The sequence below is a fragment of the Cyprinodon tularosa genome, unplaced genomic scaffold (assembly GCF_016077235.1).
Source record: "Cyprinodon tularosa strain WSP-4 unplaced genomic scaffold, ASM1607723v1 ctg124, whole genome shotgun sequence".
Lineage (NCBI taxonomy): Eukaryota > Metazoa > Chordata > Actinopteri > Cyprinodontiformes > Cyprinodontidae > Cyprinodon > Cyprinodon tularosa.
The window spans coordinates 494,347-516,048 of NW_024038048.1; the positions used below are offsets into that span (position 1 = coordinate 494,347).

At 35.8% G+C, this 21,702-nt stretch overlaps 1 protein-coding gene across 1 annotated transcript; it reads left to right on the forward strand.

The window, feature by feature from the left end:
• The first annotated feature begins 12,058 nt into the window (after positions 1–12,058).
• On the forward strand, positions 12,059–13,025 carry LOC119777516 (hepcidin antimicrobial peptide). The gene is made up of 3 exons (XM_038276421.1): positions 12,059–12,336; positions 12,437–12,514; positions 12,679–13,025. The coding sequence occupies exons 1-3, from the start codon at positions 12,250–12,252 to the stop codon at positions 12,781–12,783; spliced, it is 270 nt and encodes an 89-aa protein (XP_038132349.1). The 5' UTR covers positions 12,059–12,249; the 3' UTR covers positions 12,784–13,025.
• Positions 13,026–21,702: the final 8,677 nt, after the last annotated feature.

A 21,702-nucleotide genomic window follows, 5' to 3' on the forward strand; every position in this document is an offset into this window, starting at 1 on the left:
CCGTTTCTTATGTGTTAGACTGTTAATTGGCACCACAGATGAAAATTTATTAGTTTTGCTTAGTTAAAAGAAAATGAATTTCAAGTTCACAACTCTCTGACTGCAGAACTTTTTAAAGAACCTTATTTAATAGTATTTTTTTAATTAAAAACTAAATCTATGCAAAAAAAAAATATTCAGGGTTGTTTTAATAATGTAATTTTTATATCTCCACTTTTGATTAAATGTATTTAATTTAAATTTGAACTTTAAATGTCTTGCATATCAACCTTAATTGAAAATCCATTGTTTACAATATGACCTGTAACACATTTACAGCAGGTGCAACAGCAGTTCTCTAAAATCTTACATCTAAAAGGGGTAACCAATTAAAAATCAGTGTGGTCCGGATAAAGAAAATTAACAACCAGTAAAGGTGCAGAGACATTTTTAATTATAATCCGTTACTTTAAACAGCATTTAACATTGAAATAAAATTAAGTGTTTATGCATCCATGTTATAAATTGAAATTTATAATAAAAAACATAAAAATAGAACTTTATTCATTTAAAAAACAAAATTGTTTTTGAAGTAGAGAACAATCGTTGAGTTTGGTATATAGACAATTACCTGACTAAAGTTTTTTTATAAAAACCCACCTGAACTGACCCATGTTTTTTTCCTTTCTTTTTTATGGCTTAATGAAAGGGGGCTTTAGGCTGAGCTGCAAGGCTTTTAAACCCGGGTTTTAGTGGTGACAAAGCCATTCTCAAGCACATATTAAACGTCTACTGTGTCTAAAAGTAGCAAGCAGCAGCAACCCAGACTGGCAGCAGCTCATTGGCTAAGTTGTATGACATGCAGCCTGGTGCCGGACGATCCGGAGGCCTTTACCATATTAACAGGAGAAGCGACGCAACTCACGTTTAGACACTGCCAGATCCACCCTTTTTTGGTAATAGTTTGAATGAACAGGGATAAAAAGGTTCTTTATTATTATTATAAATTACATGCAGTAATTTATAAATGTTTTAAATCAGGTTGAATCCGGACCCTGGTCCGCTAATCCGTGACCTCTGCTCTATAATATACCCGAAGTTCTGAATCTGACCCACTAGAATTTGTGCAAAATTCTACTCTCTAAAGCTCAGAAATCTTCATTACCTTGAACTTCCAGAATTACAAATATTATATAGTAATAATTATTAATTTATGAGTATTCTGTTAACTTGGATTGATTAGAAGTGTGGCATGCATTTATGTTTGCTTTGCTCTTGAGTCATTAATTTGAAGAACCACTTCAGTTCCATGGTTCCGGTGGCGCAGTGATTTGCTCGCATGACCCATATATGGAGTCCATAGTCCTCGATGTGGCCAACCCGGGTTCGAATCTGACCTGTAGTCCTTTGCCACATATCTCTCCCCCCTCTCTTGTACCCCTCATCATCAGCCCCCAACAATAAGCCAACCTGAATAAAATAAGATTTCATAGAGCTCTGTTTGAGTGTTCCAACCTCCAATGGAAAATTTTTTTTTAAAAGTTTCCTTTTCTGTGATTGGGTCCCGCAGCATGATTCTCTCACCACCTTGTTTTAATAGGTTTTCTGAGTTACTTGTCAAGTTTCTCTGCCAACCCAAATGATGTTATCGGACTGCATTGTTTCCAGGTTTACCACATCCCATGCATTGCTTTTGCAACCTGCAAATTTTTCTATACATTTCTACCCCATAAAGGTCAGAGTTGTTCATAGCACAGTTGATCTGTGCTGTGTACAGATTCTCTCACCTGAGTGGTTGCTCACCACAGCTCCTCCAGTGTTTGCATGGACCTCCAGGCTACTTGTTTGACTAATGTTCGCCACTACTTTCAATGTTTTGGTGAAAGACATTTAGTGGTTGTGATATGACAAAAAGTTCAAAAGGTATAAATGTTTTAAGGAGCTGGAGGCATTTCATGAGAGCACAGATTTTGACATACTGCTTTTTTTTTCTCAGAAGAGAGATTTTTTTTTTTTTAATTACTGGATTTCTGACTGCATGAGTGCTGAATGACTGATGTTTTTCCACTCATTTTTTGTTTCTCATGTAAGGATATGAAATGTCAAGTAGTGGCTCCTATTTGCTAAACAGGTCTCAGCATTAAACAACCTTTAGAATGCAGATCTAGAGCTAAAAAAGCGGTAGTTGCAAGCATTGCTCTCTGATAACATGTTTGCCCATACTGTTAACTTGTTATGCACTAAATAAATTCCACCGTGCTTTCGACATAATTCATTGGGAAAGGGCAGATGGATTAGAATCAGAGTTCACTCCCCCATCAGAGACTTTTGTAACAGACACTTCGCCATCGAGATTTGTAACGGTAGATCTGAAACATTTTTGTTTCTCATTAAAAATGGTAGCAGCAAATTTTACCTTTGATACTTCACAATTTTTACACACGTTTTCTAGGGTTCTCTGCTGTTAAATTTAGATGGGATATCATCTTTGATCTTAGCCTATATTCCTACCTTTGACAGCTACTTTCAAACAGGCCACACAGCCAACCAGACAGGCGTCTGTGTGTCGCTGTGTCTATTTGACGTGGATGATCTCTGATCCTGATTGGGACATACATGTGCTCTGTCTCCGACTCTCATATTTAACCTCAAAACAAAATTACTTCAAAAGTACTTAGTTTGTAATGTAAAATTAAATTGTGTGTGAACAGTGTTTGTTCGAGAATAAAATATGAGGCAAGTACCGGTGAATGTGACCTTCGCCTCTTAGTTCTGATAATGCACTCACAATTAATTGAAAGAGGGAAGCTTTGAGCTATGAATTGTTATTGCTGATATTAAATTTAATTGGATTTGATGCTGAGGTCAGTGATGATAATTTGCATGGAGAATGAACCAAATTCATTTTAGAAAAATGCTTTATGAAGTCCTATATGTGTTTGTATGAAGGTGCATTTCCCTAAGTAGATGGTTGACTGATGTCTGCCATAGTCATACTGGCTGAAATACTTCTCTGTGAGAGGGAACAATTTTACGCCCTGCAGGCTTTTTCTTACCTTTGTGCTTCCTTAGCAACAGGAGTGTGCTTGTGGTATGAGAGGGCATAGTTGGCTGCTGCTTTGGCCTGGCTCACATTTTTATTAAAAAAAGCAAATCCTTTTTCAATCAAGTATTGTATACCACATTTACTTTGTGCATTTTCTTTATCTGCACTTCACCTTAGATACGTATCATTAGCATCAACAACAAAATAAAAAGAACACATGGGAAAGGTCCTTAGTTTGAGGATTTTCAGATACAAAGATTTCCTTTTGTCATTATTTATTTCAACAAAGATCTGTGCCAAACTGCAGAAATTGAGAAGAGCTCAAAAGCCAGTTTTACCTGTTCCAAACAAATCAGCAGCCCTTTATTAACCAAATTATTTTGATCCAATAATTGTCATTAGCTGATCATTAGTGTCTCAAAGCGCCTCAAATAAACAAGCTCGAGCAGTTTACTGGTTGGTAACAGTCGGGGGATTTGTTAAAGCAATGCCTGGAAGGAAAAGACATCAGCAATGATCATTAAAAAAAAAGAACAACAGTTGCTGCTAAATGATACGGATCATCACAGTGTACTCACAAAACAGGCAGCAAACATTTAAATAATTTGGCAGCAGGAATCATCTTCCCTCTGAAGCTATTCTAACTGTATAACATGGAATTCAGAACCAAGGCCCACAGAGAAGGTAAAACGAGAAGAAAAATGTTTGACAGACTCTTTCAACTGCCAGTCATGTCTAGTGTTCATCAATGGGTGTTTCTAGTTTGGGTTTCACATTCACAGGGCAGGAACCTTGTTCATTTAGGCATCTGACTTACTGAGCACCAGAGTGGTAAAAAAAAAGGTGGATAAATGGATGTTTGGTGCTAAATGATGTGCTGTGAGTATTTTATAAACTGCTTTTTAAATTTAAACCACAACCATCTTGTGGATTTAGTAAAATGGCCTCCCAGAAAAATCCAGTCGTATGGAAGAAAGTTTGTTGTTGTAGACAGAGGTCAGACGTCATTAACATGGAGTTCTGATAGTAGCTTAAGTAACCGCTTCTTATGATCGAAATATTAAAAAAAAAACCTTCTCTGATCCGCTACAGAAAATCCCACTGGGAGACACTTTTGTTAACTAAAAAACAGGAAACTTGGGCTTCTGTTTAGGCTTTCAACTTAACTGAACAACCAAATGAAGGATCAGAATCAGATATAAATAGAAATAAAAGCATTAATTAATTTTGCCTTGAAAAGCCAGGCTGTTGGGGAGGAGGGACCCAAAATGGAGGCAAGTAGCAGGGGTTTGGTTGAGATTCATTTATTAAATTAAAATTTTTTAAAAGTATTTAGAAAATTGATTGCCATGTTGGATTTTGTTAGACAAAATGATTCTTTAAACACTACAGTCTACATGTGTAGTTTTTAATAACCATATTTGTCCCCTTTTGGACCTTTTCTGATGACTTTTTCCTGCGATATAATGCTGCTCTTAGTTCATAGCTTTGAATCACATTAAACACTCTTGGTTTCTCATTGAATACAAATTTTATCACTGGATTTACAGCTGAATACTATGGACCAACTCTTTGATGTTATTATGTCATTCTTCACCCAATATATATGTTTTTAGAAGTTTTCCTTTAACCTTATTAAATCTGTGCCTGGATTAATAAATGCAGCTCGGCAGGTACAGGCTCCAACTTGATAGTGTGCCTAATATTGTGGCCAATGGGTGTATACAACCGGAATATTAGGAGGAGGTAAAGGTAGTAAATATAAATAAACATGTTCTATACTGCTTTAACAGGGGCAGATAATATGAGCTTCATTTGCAGCCTCGGGACACGATGTACCTTGTTGTCATTAAACTGACCTTGGATTTGTCTGGATCCCAAATTATTTTGGAGTCTAGAGACAGTGAAGCCATCTGTCTGACAGCTGAAGCCTGGGATAAAATGGGTCAATAGTCCAATGATCCCAGCACACCATGAAATATTGTTTAATGAAAGATGTTTAAAAAGAGTCAAGATCATCCAGAGGACTTTTCAGACAGATAGACAAACTGCTGGGACTTTGTCTGCATAGTTTTTTACTGTCATTATCTGCTCATTTTTTTTTTTTTTTGGTTTTTTTTTTCACTAGTGTTTGTGGTTCTGGTGGATCAGGTACATTCGAATTTCAACACATAAGCAAACCATTTTACATAAAAATACAAAAGCAGTAACTTAATTTAATCAAATAGCATAAGCTGTATTGCTGATTTTTGACTTAAAACATAACTATTAGACGCCATCCATTTGAAACATGGTCCTCAAAACTAGCCAGGGCAGAGCAGTCTGGGTTTAAAAACAAATTACCTTATAAGACTTTGTTTAAATAAAGGAACATGGGTCACATAAACTTAAACATCATACATCAGAGATGGGAAGTAATGAAGTACAAATACTTCGTTACTGTACTCAAGTAGATTTTTCTGATATTTTTACTTTACTTTACTATTTATTTTTATGGTGACTTTTTACTTCTACTCCTTACATGTTTACAAAAATATCTGTACTTTCTACTCCTTACATTTTAAAAAATTGGCTCGTTACTTTAGTTTTGAATCATTTCAATGGAGTTACCGTTATTATTTTTCACGTCATCAATACCAAATTCTATCTAATTGGATGGGAATCTACGTTGCATTTGACGCACCACTACAAGATGAATCAACAGATTCGGCGGTATTCATTTGTGGCAAATCATTGCAGCTTGGTGGCGGTGGCGTTAGCATAGTAGTATGGACGACGAGATGATTAAGAATGAACACAACGGAGATCTAGTCCTATTGGCAGACATCCATTTAAAATGTAGGCAACGGCATGAAAAAAGTGGTTTCTACTTTTACTTTTATACTTTAAGTAAATTTATAAGCCTGTACTTTGTTACTTTTACTTGAGTAAAGTTTAATCAGTACTTCCACTTTTACCAGAGTATTTTTTAACACAAGTATCTGTACTTTTACTCAAGTACGGAAAGTGAGTACTTTTGCCATCTCTGTCATACATTGTATAAATATTATTATTCTTCGTTTTTATTACCTGTGCAAAATATTATAAACTACATCAAAAAGAGGAATTTTAACCTTTTAGCAAAACAGACTCTTGCAGCTTTGTCAGAACTGCAGCATAGGAATGAGCAATGTTTCATTTTCTACTGAGCCACCAGAGATGTGTTTGATCTTGAACCCTGATAAAACTGGCAGGGCAAACTGTTAGCACATGTTAAAAGACATGTTTGACTAAAACTTGAAGCTTAAGTATATACGATTCTAATCTCAACTTTTTGATCCAATATCAAAGGGATAAAAATTGAAAATCTCATGGAGCCATAGAGTCATGATCTCCCTGGTGGCTGCAGATGCCAGAAACCTCAGCTGAGAATCATACTTTAAATCAACTAAAAGATTTTCTTTAGTGTTCATAAGGATCAGTAAAAATTCCTTCAGCAAAAGCTGAAAAAGAAAAAAATTGAACTAAAGGGCAGCTACTTTTCACATTCAGAAACTACTAACTTTTTTAAAAGTGCAAAACAAAAACAAACAAATCATTTTTCCTGTTAGACTTTTAATTGTTTTTCAAAGTAGATAATTTTTCTCATACAAAAATGACCTTTGCAGCATCATTGTGCCTAAAACTAGATGCACTACAATACAGATGATGCACCATCTGGAGTTGCACTACTGTGTTAGTAAAAGCAGAAATTTAATTGCTTTGTTTACAAACAAAAGCTTTTAACAGAATTTGTTATAAAGATTGCAGCCGCTTCATGTAAAAATGAAAAATTGTTACACCCAATGAAACAGAACAAAACTGAAAATAGCTTATAAGAAACATGCTTTTTCATTAACTATTAAAGGCAAACTGTTATTTAAAAGATATTATTCTACAATAAGTGCCGATAACCAGGAAAGCTTTTTTTTTTTTTTTTTATAAATGTAGAACATTTTAAATAGATTATCTCAGACCCTTCAACTCTAAACAGCCTCCTGTGCATAATCAAAACGGCTTAACTGCTCTAGAAGAAGTAAATTATAACATTTGGTTTCCAAGTTTGAATAAAATGACAGCTGACTGGAATAATAACATAAATTATTAAGTAAAGCTTTTCATCTTTGCATTTTACATTTTAACATGCTAAAAGGATGCATTAGCCATAGAATCTAACGTTAAACCAGACAGGAAAAGGGTGAGCTGAATAGAAGCGTCTCACCACTCCAACACAATGTCCTGCTGTGGTCGTTCTTAATGCAGAAAGAAAGAAAGAAAGAAAGAAAGAAAGAAAGAAAGAAAGAAAGAAAGAAAGAAAGAAAGAAAGAAAGAAAGAAAGAAAGAAAGAAAGAAAGAAAGAAAGAAAGAAAGAAAGAAAGAAAGAAAGAAAGAAAGAAAGAAAGAAAGAAAGAAAGAAAGAAATGAATTATTAACTTAAGAATTTCATGTATAAATAACTATATAAATGGTTAAATAATATATGATATAAATATATAATAATACAAATAAATAAACTAGATCATTTTGCCTTAAAATGTTTTTACCATTAATAAATATTTAGATTGAAAATTACACTCATTAATTTCTATTATGAATAAGCATTTCTTATTTTTCAGATAATTATATCATTGGACTTCCTATGTAGAAATTGTTATGCAGCTCTAGGATCTCTCCCCCTGATTTAGTTAATAATGGCAACCATTTGTGCAGCAAGATATTTTGGAAATTCCAGTAAAGACACCACAACATTTCGCACATTTAACCCAGTATGTTGAAATCCCAGCAATTATCAGCAAACTCAGCAACTCTGCTGCTCCTCTTGATTTAGAAAGTGCCATTATTTTTTTTTTTATGCTGCTGACGATAAAAAATCAGTGATTGGATGTGGAGGAAAATAATATGTTATGCATGTTTCATGGACTCAGGTTTTAATGACCATTTTATGTCTGTTTTAAGGGGAAAATAACACATATTGGATTGGTTGGTGTAGAGGATGATGGGTGTGTAGGGTACATGAAACAGGGACAGACGGGGGCAATGCCCTCGGTCAGGAGGGAAAAGACGGAGTGGCGCCTGCTGAGGTGAATCTGTCCGTCATTCTGGTGCCTGGGTTTGTTTGGCCAGCAGATTGCTGATGATAGCCTGATCAGAGAAGTGGTCAATTTTGTAAAAAAAATAATTCCCTCTGATCTTATATTTCTGGTGGTTTTTTTTATATTTCAGTTTTTTCCACACTCAAAGAACAATGGTTTATATTTTGGTTTGTCTCTCTATAGCTGAAAAGTCTCAACATGACATCACGTGAGGTGAGTCACGCCCTGTGAGTCATGGCACACAGATTTTTTTTTTTTTTTTTCATGAATGAACATCACGTTCAGTTTCAACAGTTAAGAAAAAAAAACATCTCTGTTGCACAGAAACAATCTAAATCTCTGACAGTGGTGACAACATGTTGACTCTCCCTGAATGCTACAAAATGATGGACAGATTCCAAAAGACATGGAGCCATTGCTGTTTGGATTTATTGACACTGACGTCGTGGTCACCCAAAGCAAGCACATGGGCCTGCAGGGTTATCAGCGAACGAGACAGGCTGGCGCAGAGGTCCTGCAACTTGCCGTTTCATAATTGAGTTGGTGGAAGAAGTTAAAAAAATACTTTGAGGGTTTAATAAGAATTTAAATGGTCTCTGATTTTTATCAGTAAACACAGTTCCTGTTTATCACTTGCCATTTTTATTTTGTATAATTTGATTTTTTTGCCGAATTGATTCAGCATTAATTCATAACCGAAGGTTGTTTTAGATGATTTTCTTTAGACTGAAAGGTTAATTAATCTCAAGTCTTTTAGTCTCTCCCTTACAAAATGAATATAATAAATTCAAAATTACACATTTTTACTGAAACTTGTAGCAGTCAGTGTAATTATCAAGATATTTGCTTAATAAACAGGCTCTCTTTGGAGGATAATCATTGTTATTACTTCCAGGGCTGCAACTAATGTATAGTTTATCAATATTTTCCCCAATAACTCAGTTAAAGTTTTCATCTATCTCTGCTTTCTATCCCCTCTGATCACAGCTCCAGTATATATTTTACTGCCACACCCTTAATATCATATGTATTATTGAAACAAATTTAAACTGTAATGTTTGAGAAGGCAAACTTTACTTATGTGCTCCGGTTCACAATCTAAATTAAGAATGTTTGCTCAGATCTGGGCTGAATTATTTGTCACTTACTACAGATTTAATTTCAAGTAGTTTGCAAAGTTTCTGACAACCTTAGTTCATGTCAGACAACTACAATAAGCAGGAAAAAAGCTTGCAAAATGTATTTTTTAACAAATATTCTTTTTTAGCTCTTTATCCTTAAGAGTTAGGTCTAACTTTTAAGGATAATGGTAAGCGTCTTTAATTGTTGTGAATGCACACTTAGTTTATTGTAAAACTCCAGATTTGTTAGATGAAATGGACAAATTACTCAAACGTATACTTTTACATATTTTTCAGGTGCAGTTTTGCAGTTTTCACATCCTGTAGAGTGAACTGATTTGGGATTCAGTCAGGATCTGCACTAGAGCCTGGGTTAAAGCAATGGTTGGTATTGAATAATTCAGTGCAGGTTTGGCTGATTCTAACATACCAATATTTGCTGGTGCAGAGTTGTCAAAATCTAAGTGATGAATGAGATGCCAACTCCTTTTTCATCCTACTGACTGATTTAGTGCCTTTTCTACCTGTCATCAACCAATATGAAATCCTAATAGCTTAGCAACAGTTAATATTATTGTGTTGTTTAAAAATACAGAAAAAGAGCTGTATATATGACTGAGCTACATAAACATTAAACTAGGATTTAAAAGTTGGTAATATAGATCTATTTATTTAACTGCATAGCTGAAGCTCATTGATTTTTTGGGATTTTAGCACATTTCAGCATGCCATGCCGAATGTGGGTTCAGCTCAGTTTTTCTAAAGCCTGAACATGTGTCCAGTGCCATTTGAATTACTAAAATGTGCGCATTTAGAGTTTGCATTGGGCTCTGCAGTGCCTAGTTTTCGGGTGCTCATGCATTACAGTTGTGCTGCCACTGAAGGAGAGCTCTGCTTTGCACGGCCTACTTTTAGCTTACTGACAGATATAAGTGGTGACAGACAATGGAGACCACCCTGACCCCACAGCTCGAGGACCAGTAAACATTTTATGGTTTAAATCATATCCAAGCAATGTCTAAAATGTCAAACTTGGCTAAGATTGTGATAGCTGGTCTAAAAGGGAACATTCTTTTGATGTACGTCTCTGATCTTTAGACATTCACAAGCAGTTTAAGTGTGTACAGGTTTTTACAAAGATAGGAAATCTCTGAATGATTGAATTGTGTGACATTAACTGTTATGATTGCTGAATCAAATGGCCAAAGACCAGCAAAGACACAGCAAATGTAAGTGTTCCTGACATGTCTGTGTCTTCCATCCCATTATTAATTTTTTCGCTGCTGAGCTGAAGAGATCCTTTAGTGCAAAACCGCTGCATCACAGGACCCTTCATTCCAACTGCTGTTAGACTCTCTAACCATTTTTGCTAATATAACCTCAATAAGCATTTTAATATCCATGCCATTATATGCTAAGATTTTGTCTGCCCAGTAAATGTACAAATCCATGCTGATAAAATCGCAGTTGTTGTATTTTTTTTTTTTTTGCGAAAGGTTGGTAGTTCTAATTTTTCCAAGCATGGTCAGAGATGCACAAGTTGTAGGACTCCGTTCACCTGGTTGTGTTGCATTTATTTTAAGCTTGCCATTTTGGTAACTGAACAGTATTTATTTTTGCGATGTGGGTGTTTTTCCATCACTGTATAGACTATTCTATTTTTCATTTCCTTTCGTTTTGGTAATTTCTTTGCTTTGCCATTGATATCTGAATTCGTTATTTGAATAGAATATTTCTGTTCATGCTCTCTCTATCCATCCAAAGCCTTTAAGTAATTGAATATGTGTTTATATTTCTTTATTTTCCAAATTTGTAACTGTGAAATAAAAAATACGATACTTCGCGGATATGACTACAAAATAAAATAAGAGGTTTAGGTTAGTGCGTTCTTGCTTTATTATGGGCTTTGTTGTGGTCCTGCTGAAGTCATAATTAAAAGTGAAGGACAAATCATTGGATCCCTAACTTTGAAATCAGGTGCATTGCTCTATTATAAAGCAAACCATTGATGTACGTAATTATGTGAAATATACTGACAATAACATTTTGCATTCTCCACAGTAAAATACCTGGAACTTTGTATTTCTTTGCTGCTTCAAAAGAATATACCTAATTGTATTACTTTTCTCATCTCTAACTAATACATATTAAAACACATTGACTCTCATATAGAGTTTTTTTTTTTTTTAATCCTGACCACCAGTCGCTGCTTTCAAAGGGATTTAATTTGGTTCAACTGCAGGTTCCCACACATTATGCAAAAACAGAACATGTTGAAAATCTGGGCTAATTAGTCCATTTGAGAGGTTGTAATTACATCCTTTAGACTGAGCTATGGATATTCCAAAGTGGCTGGTTCTCTGTCACGAATGATATCCTGGTTGAAATGAGTGCAGGTCAGTCATCCATGCAATAGACTGACCTGTGCAGTGTCAGCCTTTGCTGGGAAATCTCCAGTGCTCCTGTCAGACCTGCTTTATCAATGGTCTCTTTTAGAGAATGCATATTGCCCATGAATGTGTATTACAGTAACAAATGATTGGCTTGTTCAAGTGCGGAATTATCTGCTCTCTCTGTGGAAAATGGTGTCATTTGAAAGACAGATATTTAAAAAAAGAGAGAGCTCAGAGGAAAATCCCAGCAGTATTGCAGAAGTGCAAAAAGATGAAGAGAGATTAGAAGGCCAAAACTTCCCCAATGGAGTTAGGTAACAGCTGCCAGGAATGGGCAGGGCCTCCAGTAGAGATGAGGCAACACTAGGCCCATGAGTGTATAAATACCTATGCTCTCTGCATATTCAAGCACCAGATGCCAGAAGAGCTGAAAGGATCAACTAAAGATCTGAAGAAACCACTTGAGAATCTGCATACATCTCTGAAGCTGAAGAACAAATTCAGGACACGGTGCTGCTTTGTGTTGGCCTAACACCCATGTGAAGAAAGACCCATCAGCTCTAATCTTTAAAGGATTTATAACAAAAAAACAAACCAAAATGAAGGCATTCAGCATTGCAGTTGCAGTGACACTCGTGCTAGCCTTTATTTGCATCTTGGAAAGCTCTGCCATCCCGTTCACTGGGGTAAGAATCTGACTTAAACCCACCTCAGTTACTTATAAGCTCTAAATGTTTTGTCAGGAAGGATAGATGTGACTTCTAAATGTGCATATTTTATCAACAGGTTGGAGAGCTGGAGGAGGCAGGGGGCAATGACACTCCAGTTGAGGCACATCAAGAGATGTCAATGGAATCGTGGATGGTATGTTCAATTGGCTGAATGAATTAAACCAATTACCATGAGCAAATTAAAATTTAAGTGGATGCTGTTTTCCCCACGGAGCTGCCTTGTCTGTCCTCAAACACAGATAGTGAACGAAGTGTTGTTGATAACAGTTTTGTTCACGTCCCTTGTCTTCCACACAGATGCCAAAACATGTCAGGGAAAAGCGCCAGAGTCACCTTTCCTTATGTCGCTACTGCTGCAAATGCTGCAAGAACAAAGGCTGCGGTTTCTGCTGCAGGTTCTGAGGGTCACCTGCAATGCAAACCAACTTCTAATTTATTGTTTTATCTTTCTTTACCTTTCCTTCCGCTGCATTTATGAAAATATATTTTGACAACCAAAATGATTAATGGAGCAACATCAAGTGAAGAATCTATTTTATTTATTTTGTATACTTTATCTTTTTTAAGAATGTTGCACATATGGGATTTTTTTTCTTTACTGTAAAATTATTGTTTCATGTTGAATAAATAATCTTAACCATGGACCAAAGAGTATAGTGTCATTTATTTAAAATAATGCAACAAAAATTGTGAAAGAGCTTAGAGAATAGTTGGTGAACTTTAAATACAAAATGTTGTAAAATATCTGTGAAAATGAAAAAAATGTGTATTGCAGGCGATTTGTACATCTTTATTTGTAAAATTGTGTTTTTGCATATATGACCCTTTCCACCAAATACTACAAAAATTATATCTCTTAATAAGAATCTGTTGTCAGACACTGGATATGACATTTTCTGATAAAACCTCTCAAAAGATGGTTTTAAAACTATCTTTCAAGAGAGCCTTTGCTCTGGTGGTCTTTGTGAAGCTGCAAAGACATTAATCTAGGGATTTTCTTGCAAGCTCTTATCTGATATCAGACCCATGCATACCTTGAGGTTTCAACGTCTTTCAATTTCAACTTTACAAGTACTGCTGTAACCTCTTTGATCTGTACTTAAGCCCTCTTTTGTCACATATCTGGATTTTCAGTTTCTTTATTGATGTGATGTATAGTAGGTATATCCTGAAAAAGGCGAGACCCTTCCCTTCCTTTACAGACTGCATGACTCTCTAATATATTTTAAGTCATTTGGATTTGCCTTTTTTTTTTCCGCAGTCCTTTTATTTTTGGATAAAAGTAAATATACTGTTGCTGTTTGTCAGAAATTAGTTTAAAATTTCAATGGACTGTCTCATTGGAGTTCCATAAAAAGAAAAAGTACTAAAGAGACAGTTTTTTTTAATCATTACGGTTGATTTTAACGTGCTGACCCAACTAGCTTTACAAGTTTGTTTTTAATAAATCTGATTTAAATAACAACAGCTTTAATAAATAAATAATTAATAATTATGATTTACAACAAAAAAAAGGAATAATAACAGTTTGCTTTAAAAGGGCTAACTATATGTGACCTCAGTATGCTTAACTTTAAACCAAACTCTGGCCAGTATTCTTACCACTTGCTTCAGAAACACGTGTGGTTGATATTTTCAAAACTGAAATTGGGTCAGGAATGTACAACTACTGAGAGTGAGCTTTCCCGGTCAGTGGGTGACTGTTTACCTCTGATGAGAATTTATAAAGAAAGTTCACACAAAAAACAAAGAAACCGCAATTAAATATTTTTTTTTTTTCATGTACAGATTTTCAAAATCTTCTCTTATGGGCAGAGGTCTTCAACAGGGGGTTCAGGACCCCTAGTGGGTCCACAGAGGTGCTGCATGGGGGTCGTTTAAGTTTTGGTTGATTAGACTTTTTTTTTTTATATTCCCCCCTGCAATTTTTTCCACTAACTGAAATGTCTTTAAATACACATTAACATTAATTCAACACACTGTAGTAAACTGATAAATGGAGGCAGAAGATGTTTTTCAGTAATCAATGCACACATTCAGCGACACACGGGAGCTCTTTTAAGCTGGGCACCGTTTCATTCACAGCACCTGTTCCGTCAACGAGGAATCAGAAATACTTTAATAATCCCAGGGCGAAATTACTTTCATTACATTACTCCATATGTAATAGGGTGACTATAGGACCAATTTGATATAACACAATTTCATACTATGTATATAATTAGGGGGTCCCCGCTCCATCTCGCCATTAGTTTGCGGGTCCTTGGCCTGGAAAATGTTGAAGACCCTTGCCTCAGAGCATTGTTTGACATACATTTTCCCTGTGCATAATATTATAGCTTAGATTTCCAAAAAGGTTTAATATTAGTACTTTATAAAAAAAAAAAAAGAATATAAAATTATGATGAATGATTTAAATTAGGGCTGTATCTGAAAGCATCACCAAACATGACTAATGTTTAACATTTCTGGACAAAATCATCTTTACTTGGAGTTTTTCACTCACAGCCATTTTTAAGAGTTAACACAGAGGTCTGTTTATCGCTGAGCTGCATCACATCTTCTGTCCGAATTAATGCAAGAGGGAGTGTAGGTTTCAGCTAGTGTTTTTGTGAAAACTGCAGCCTTTGATCCTTCAGGAAATACGGGTTATTCATGCTGATTAGAATTTAAACTGTCTGAAAGTTTTCTACTTTATCTCTGTCCATTTGAAATGAACAGAAGCCCAGAGAAAGCTGCCGCTCATCAAGTTCTACGCTTTGCACTGCATCAGCTTGCAATGCTGAGATGTGAGATTGTGTTCAATAATAAAGAGTTTTTAAAAGTGCTTGACCAATGAATTCTGTCTGATCTTATTTTATTAACTATAGATCACAGCCTCTCATCACTTATCGTTCCATTTGAAAAAAAATTTAGAGCATATATGCTCTGCATCATATGGGGAACTTCTTATCTCTTAAATTTTGAAGGAATAGTTCTTAATTGTCAATTTCTCCAATAGTAAGTTTTGAAAAGCTCAACCTCAGTCATCTTATTTTTATGCCAAATTATGTAACAGATCAGTCAACAGTTTCCTTATCATTTTTTAAAATATTAATATAGGATATAATTTGTTTGTCGACATGTGAAATAAAAATATGACCTGCAAGATGTGCATTAAGTTGATGTAGAATGCCTACAAATGTTCATACACCTTCAAGTTTAATGTTTTTCACACAGTTTTAAGGTGAGATACTGGTTTACACATTTTTTTTTACAAATAAGCTGCATTTATACTGAGTATAAACATTGTTATGCTCTTTACTAATTACATGACTTCTGAAAGCAGTTCCCTACATACATACATCCAGGTGTAGCAAAGGGTATAAGTACATCGCACCTAAAGCTTTTGTAGATCACAGATTTTGAGATTTTAACTTATTTTGAAAACAATGTACATTTCTTTCAATCTTGCACAATGTATAACAGAGTTGATAGATCAGCTGTCACTTTATTGACCACTTGCAAAATGGTTTCCCATGACGTGCTACGGCAGGGCTTGAAGGTCACATGTATTCAACAGTAGTTTCTGGCTTTGGCCTTTATGCAGCAAGATTTCCCCAGGCCCCCTCAATCTTTTCACACAATTATTCAACTGTAGATATTCTTTGCCCTTTTGCCTTGACTTCTTCTTTTTTTTTTTTTTACAAATCCAACCTAATCCTTTGGTGGAGGCATCTTTTTAAACCAGTGTTAACACCTGTGCTGAAAAATATTGTTTTGTTGTACAGCCTTCCAGAAAGTTGCACTTATACATCTTATCTACTCTTTTGCTTGCCTCTTGTTTTTTTCTTTTGTATAAAATCTAAGACCTGTCAACATTGCCCTATACAGGTTGCTTATTATCTCAATTTAGACAGGAAGTCAATCTCATATTTATCAACATTTGTAAAAATAAGTTTTCCTGTTCTTTTTCTTTATACATTAACACAAATATTAAAAGCAGATATTAGCCGTAGTTTCATAAACTTCAGACAAATTTGCTTTAAAAAGAGTGATGTAATGTTTGCAGGACCAAACTGTGGAGAGACAAGACTGTATTCACCTTTATATATAAAGTCAGAGAAAAAGTCCAATCACTCCACAACCTCCCTGGGATATGCGTAAAGTACTTTAAAATGTAGAATTGGCATCAATAACATTTTAAGTACATGTTCCCATGAGTGATATATCCTTTTATCAGTAACAATCCAATGTCACAAGCAATATGACTATACAGACACAAATGGATGATTTAGAAAATGTCCTTCACTTCTTCATGTTCAGAACCATGTTTTCAGTTGCTTACATTATGTGTGAGGAGACAATCTGTCAGGAGCTTCAGTCGCACAAGAAAAACAGCGATGAGTATACATGACTTTTTAAAACTCAAGGTTTTATTTGTGTCTTTATTATGCATGGAATACAGTGTTACATCACAGTGGAAGTGTGTTTCCAACAGATGGGCTTATGCAGGTGTAAATGTATTCTGTAGTCTGTCTTAAATGACATTTTGTAATATAGAGGGCTTAAAATCTTGTCTTATAAAATGTACCACAAACACAGTATTTTTGCTTTTGCTCGATACAACTTCGTTCTTCGGCAGTAGAGAATTAAATAAACCCTGGAAGTGTCCAATGCCGGTCAGAGTACATCCAATAAACTCTGCTGGCCTACTTAATGTAGCCCAGGATGAGTCTTTAATTTGTCCTAGACAGTCAATTGAGAAGGAGAAAAGAGCCATCAAAAGAAAATCAACATCGCTGTGGGCAAACAGAACTTCAATAAGAATTTTTAATGACCCATCAAGAACGACTGCTAACGGCATTAGAGACACAATGGTGCCTGCGTTGTCTCATCTTTGTTTAGCATTTTCACCTCAGGCAAGTTTGTTTATTGGATTTTATTTAAATTAAAGTTAACTCGCTGAGTTTGATAATCTATGTGTGGATTCATGTGCTCAGGAGGAAGATGTGAAGAATGTTTTCCTACTCCAAGAAAACACCAGGGTTACATTTCAGAAGAAGTTTAATTCAGGTGTGATGGCAACAAACATGCTGACATGAATACATAGTTCACAAAGTATAACACCTGCTGATGTAGATCAAAAAGTGTTCCTTTAAGAGCATTTGAAGCCTAATAAAGACCTGCTTTGGAGGTAGGTGGTCGACCACAAAGACAGTCAAGAGTCAACTGAAATTAACTGAAGCCCCCTAGTGGAAAGGTAGGATAGTAACCAATACAGATAGCTTGTAAGGACGGATAATGATGTGGCAAGCAGTGTGTACCAGTCACAACCTCCAGTGTAAGAAAATAAAGGAAATTTGGTTGAAAACAGATTTTTCTACCCCAGTCGTTGCTGAAGTTGTTCTGACTAAAGATGCTCGTGTAAATGATCATTTATCTGGGTCATGGCAACACCAAAAAAGGCTTAAATAGGAATAGAATCGAATATCAGGAATAGAAAACCAGCCTTTCATTCAGTTTCTTTCTGTTGTCTCGCACAGAGCAATCTGTACTGTAGTTGCAATGCCAAGGTTTTTCAGTAGCAAGGAGCATGGAGTCCCCCCAAGCACATTCCGTGCCAGATTCAAATCTATGACCAACGCATTGTCCGACTTCGCCTGAATTTTTGGAGTCTTTTGTTGTGTGTGGGCAATGCAATAATTTTGGCTCCTTTAGCTGTAAACACTCTGCACCACATATAAATCTCCACAGATTTTATTTCCAAAGTCCTGCATTTGAGACTGGCACCAGGTGAAAACATTGTTTTACTTCAGTCTAACCTCTCTCCTCATCTGCATTCCCACATTGAACACAATCTCTGAACGACAGGAATACTTTACTAAACCAGATTTTTGACCTTTGCTTATCGACCACATCAATAAGCAAAGGTCGACTAAAAACACTGAATCTAAGACAGAGGAAAAAAACAGAGAGATGCAAAAAATACATAATGCCATATGTACCAGGAGTTTCTGAGAAACTGAAAATGTTTTTCCTAGACAACATACCAGTGAAATTTAAGCCCAACAACACTCTCAAACAAAACAGGTTCATCCAAAAGATGGAACACCCAAGCCAAAGCTGAGCGGTATTATGTGGTCCAATGCAGGAAACCCTGTTCAGACCCCTATTGGAGAAACTAAACAACAAGTACACAGGTGCAGCACCAGAGAGCCAAGAACTATGGGTAACATTCTGCTGTACACCTGGACCTCATAAACACTCATTTGACATCCAAAATGTTCTGATTTTGGACAGAGAAGACAGATGGTTTGAAAGAGAGAGAAGGAAGCAATCTTTGTTAAAAAAAAAAAAACATAAAAAGAAAAGAAAAAACATCACAGATTGAAGAGGAGGACTGTGTTTCAGCTTCCAACATTTACAATTCTGTCAGGGAACTAATTCCAGAGAAAATAAATAGCCTAACATAGCCCATACACAATAAGTAGTTAGAATTGAAAAATAATTGACAAAAACCCCTTCAGAGGTGTTGAAACGTTTTCAGAAAAACTGAACAAAAGTTTGGTTGGCTCCAATTTAAGCCTGTTTTGTGCCTTTTAAAATATGTTTAATCTGAAAAAGGATTTAGCTATGAAGAAGTGAGGTTCTTGAGTTATATGTGCACTACAGGGTGATATCTTTAACAGCAGATATTTCAAGCTGTCAAAACTAAGAAAGCTTAGATCCAACATAAGTCCATAATTTACCTACATATGTAAATATGTGGGCTGCTCAGTGGCACAGTGGGTAGCACTGCTGCCTTGCAACAAGAAGGTTCTGAGTTTAATTCCCCACCCAGGGTCTTTCTGCATGGAGTTTGCATGTTCTCCCTGAGCATGTGTGGGTTCTCTCTGGGTACTCCGGTTTCCTCCCAGAGTCCAAGAACATGACTGTTAGGTTAATTGGCTTCTCTAAATTGTCCTTAGGTGTGGGTGTGTGCGTGAATAGTTGTGTGTCTCTGTGTTGCCCTGTGATGGACTGGTGACCTGTCCAGGGTCTATATATATATATTAGGAGGGAATACATTTATATCGGGACACCAACGGTACATGTTTGTGTGAGAATATATTTTAATAATTCTAAAATTAATCTAATCAAGTTATTTGAATCACTATAGGTATCATACATAGCCCAAATGAGAATTCTGGGAATCCTTCTCATTTAGCATATAAATAACAATCTTGTGGTTTCAGTGTCTAGAGTTTCTTTCGTGAACCTAAAAGCCTGGAAATGACAACTTTCAGTACAATGATCATCCAGTTTAGGATTTATTGTTTTGCAGAATGACTCAGAACTTTCTTCTCTCAGTGGCACATGAAATTCTACTGGAAATTATATAAAAAAAGGATCTTGTGAAGGACTGTCAGAGATCAGTCCAAAGAATCTCAGTTTTTGTGAAAAGTTAGAGTTCAACAAGACAGCAATCAGAGGAATACTGCAAAAAACCATTTAGCTTTATAGTGATAATGCACATCTTTGGATCCAAACCCATGGGAATATAACTGGAGTGACATGACAAGGGGCTGCCCCCCAGCCCTCTATCTATCTAATGTCTGCCAAGAAGAATGTCAGATATGTCAAATGAGAGAAACCTTGCCCAGATTCTCAGACTACTCCAGAGATAACAAAACAAAACAGAGGCTTCAGAAGATTTATATAAAAATAATATTTCAGTTTTCATCTCTTTTCTTCTCAGTATGATGCTTGTGGCTACCTTGCAGAATTAGATTGCCTGTAAAAAAGTAAAGGTAGGACATTACCCTTTTTGCACAGCTGATTTGATCAAATGAACGGCATGTGAGTTTTCATCAAGTTGAGCCATCAGATTGGACAAAAGAAAACAGCTACTAAATGAGAAGACAATACAAAGATTACATGAATGAGAGGCCCCCCCTCATATGAAACATGCGTAAAAACTCATGTGCAAGCTACAGCGTCAGAATTAAAAAAGGAGTGAACAAACCACCTAAATAAAAACACATTTATTTTGTTAAGATGAAGCCACAGTTATATTTTATTAAACATTAATTCATTAATTTAATGAATAAAATATAACAATAACACAGACCCACCACTTTAATTTTAATAACCTTTATAAACTTTTTTTTAAACGATGAACCTCTTCATACCTTGCAAAAACAGAAAGATTTGTGAACCAAATAAAAGTTTGTCCCATATTAAACATGCAGGCATTTTATATAATGCAGGCCTAACAACAAATGTAGGCTACATGAGAGATACATAGACATACCATGCTAATGGGAGCAGTGGGCCTGATGGCTTCTACAGTTTGTCCAGTCTGGGCTTGATGTCTGTCAGAGGAAGATATATGTCATTCCCCCCACTTTGAAAACCAGGGGTTTAAAGGGAGGATGTTAGTCTATTTATGTTTTTCTCCTCTTAAGATTAATATCACAAAAAGCTTCACTACATGGTTGGGTGACATGCCTAAAACAAATATAAAACACGGAACGGTGTGAAAACAAAAAAACAAATTGATAATAGCAATCAGGGAGTCTATAAAGCTTAAACTCAGAGACTTAAAATAGGTGTATTGTTTATGGGCATCAGTCAAAAACTCTTGTCCTTTAGTTGCTAACCTGTTATGATGTGCAACCAACAGTCCTTGATCATTGGACCTCAAGAACCTGCTTTGGACATAAGGATGCACATGTTATTTGAAGTAGACAGTTGTTTTTTTTTAACTCTCAGATAGTAAAAATTTGTAAAATTAGGTTCAGTAATTAAGAAATAATTTTAAATATATGAGTGATATGTATTAGGGGACGTACTGAACAAACTGTAGATTATCCAATTAGGTATTGCTGAGAAAAACAGAACAGTTAATTACAAAAGTTACGGTGTAAGTCAATTATCTATAGATAAAAATGCAAAGAGTACAAGAGAAACATGACAAGGACAATGAACTCAGGCATAGTGTGGAATAGGGGTTAGAAAGATGCCATGATCTAAGAGGGCTGCAGGCACAAAGACAGACATTGGCAGAGGGTTTTGCTACAATGCCAAGACAAAGCAATTCACAGGATCCAACCATCCACATACAACCACTACACTGGACTTGGCCCTTACACTCCACTATACCTCTAAAACATTCAAAAGCAAGGTGCAGCAACCAGCAATCCAAACCATTCACTCAGAGTCGAGCCACAGGACAATCAACTCTAAACAGATCAAAAATTCTACAGGGTAAATATCCCAAAAAAGATCAGGTTAGACTGTCCTCACAGCAATACAAAGATGCCACAAGACTAGCCACCACACCCCCATCACCAAGCT

Coding starts and splice junctions, on each gene's coding strand:
- LOC119777516 (XM_038276421.1), top strand. CDS start 12,250: ATGAAGGCATTCAGCATTGCAGTTGCAGTGACACTCGTGCTAGCCTTT. Junction 12,337..12,436: donor CTGCCATCCCGTTCACTGGG/GTAAGAATCTGA, acceptor TTTTATCAACAG/GTTGGAGAGCTGGAGGAGGC. Junction 12,515..12,678: donor TGTCAATGGAATCGTGGATG/GTATGTTCAATT, acceptor TCTTCCACACAG/ATGCCAAAACATGTCAGGGA.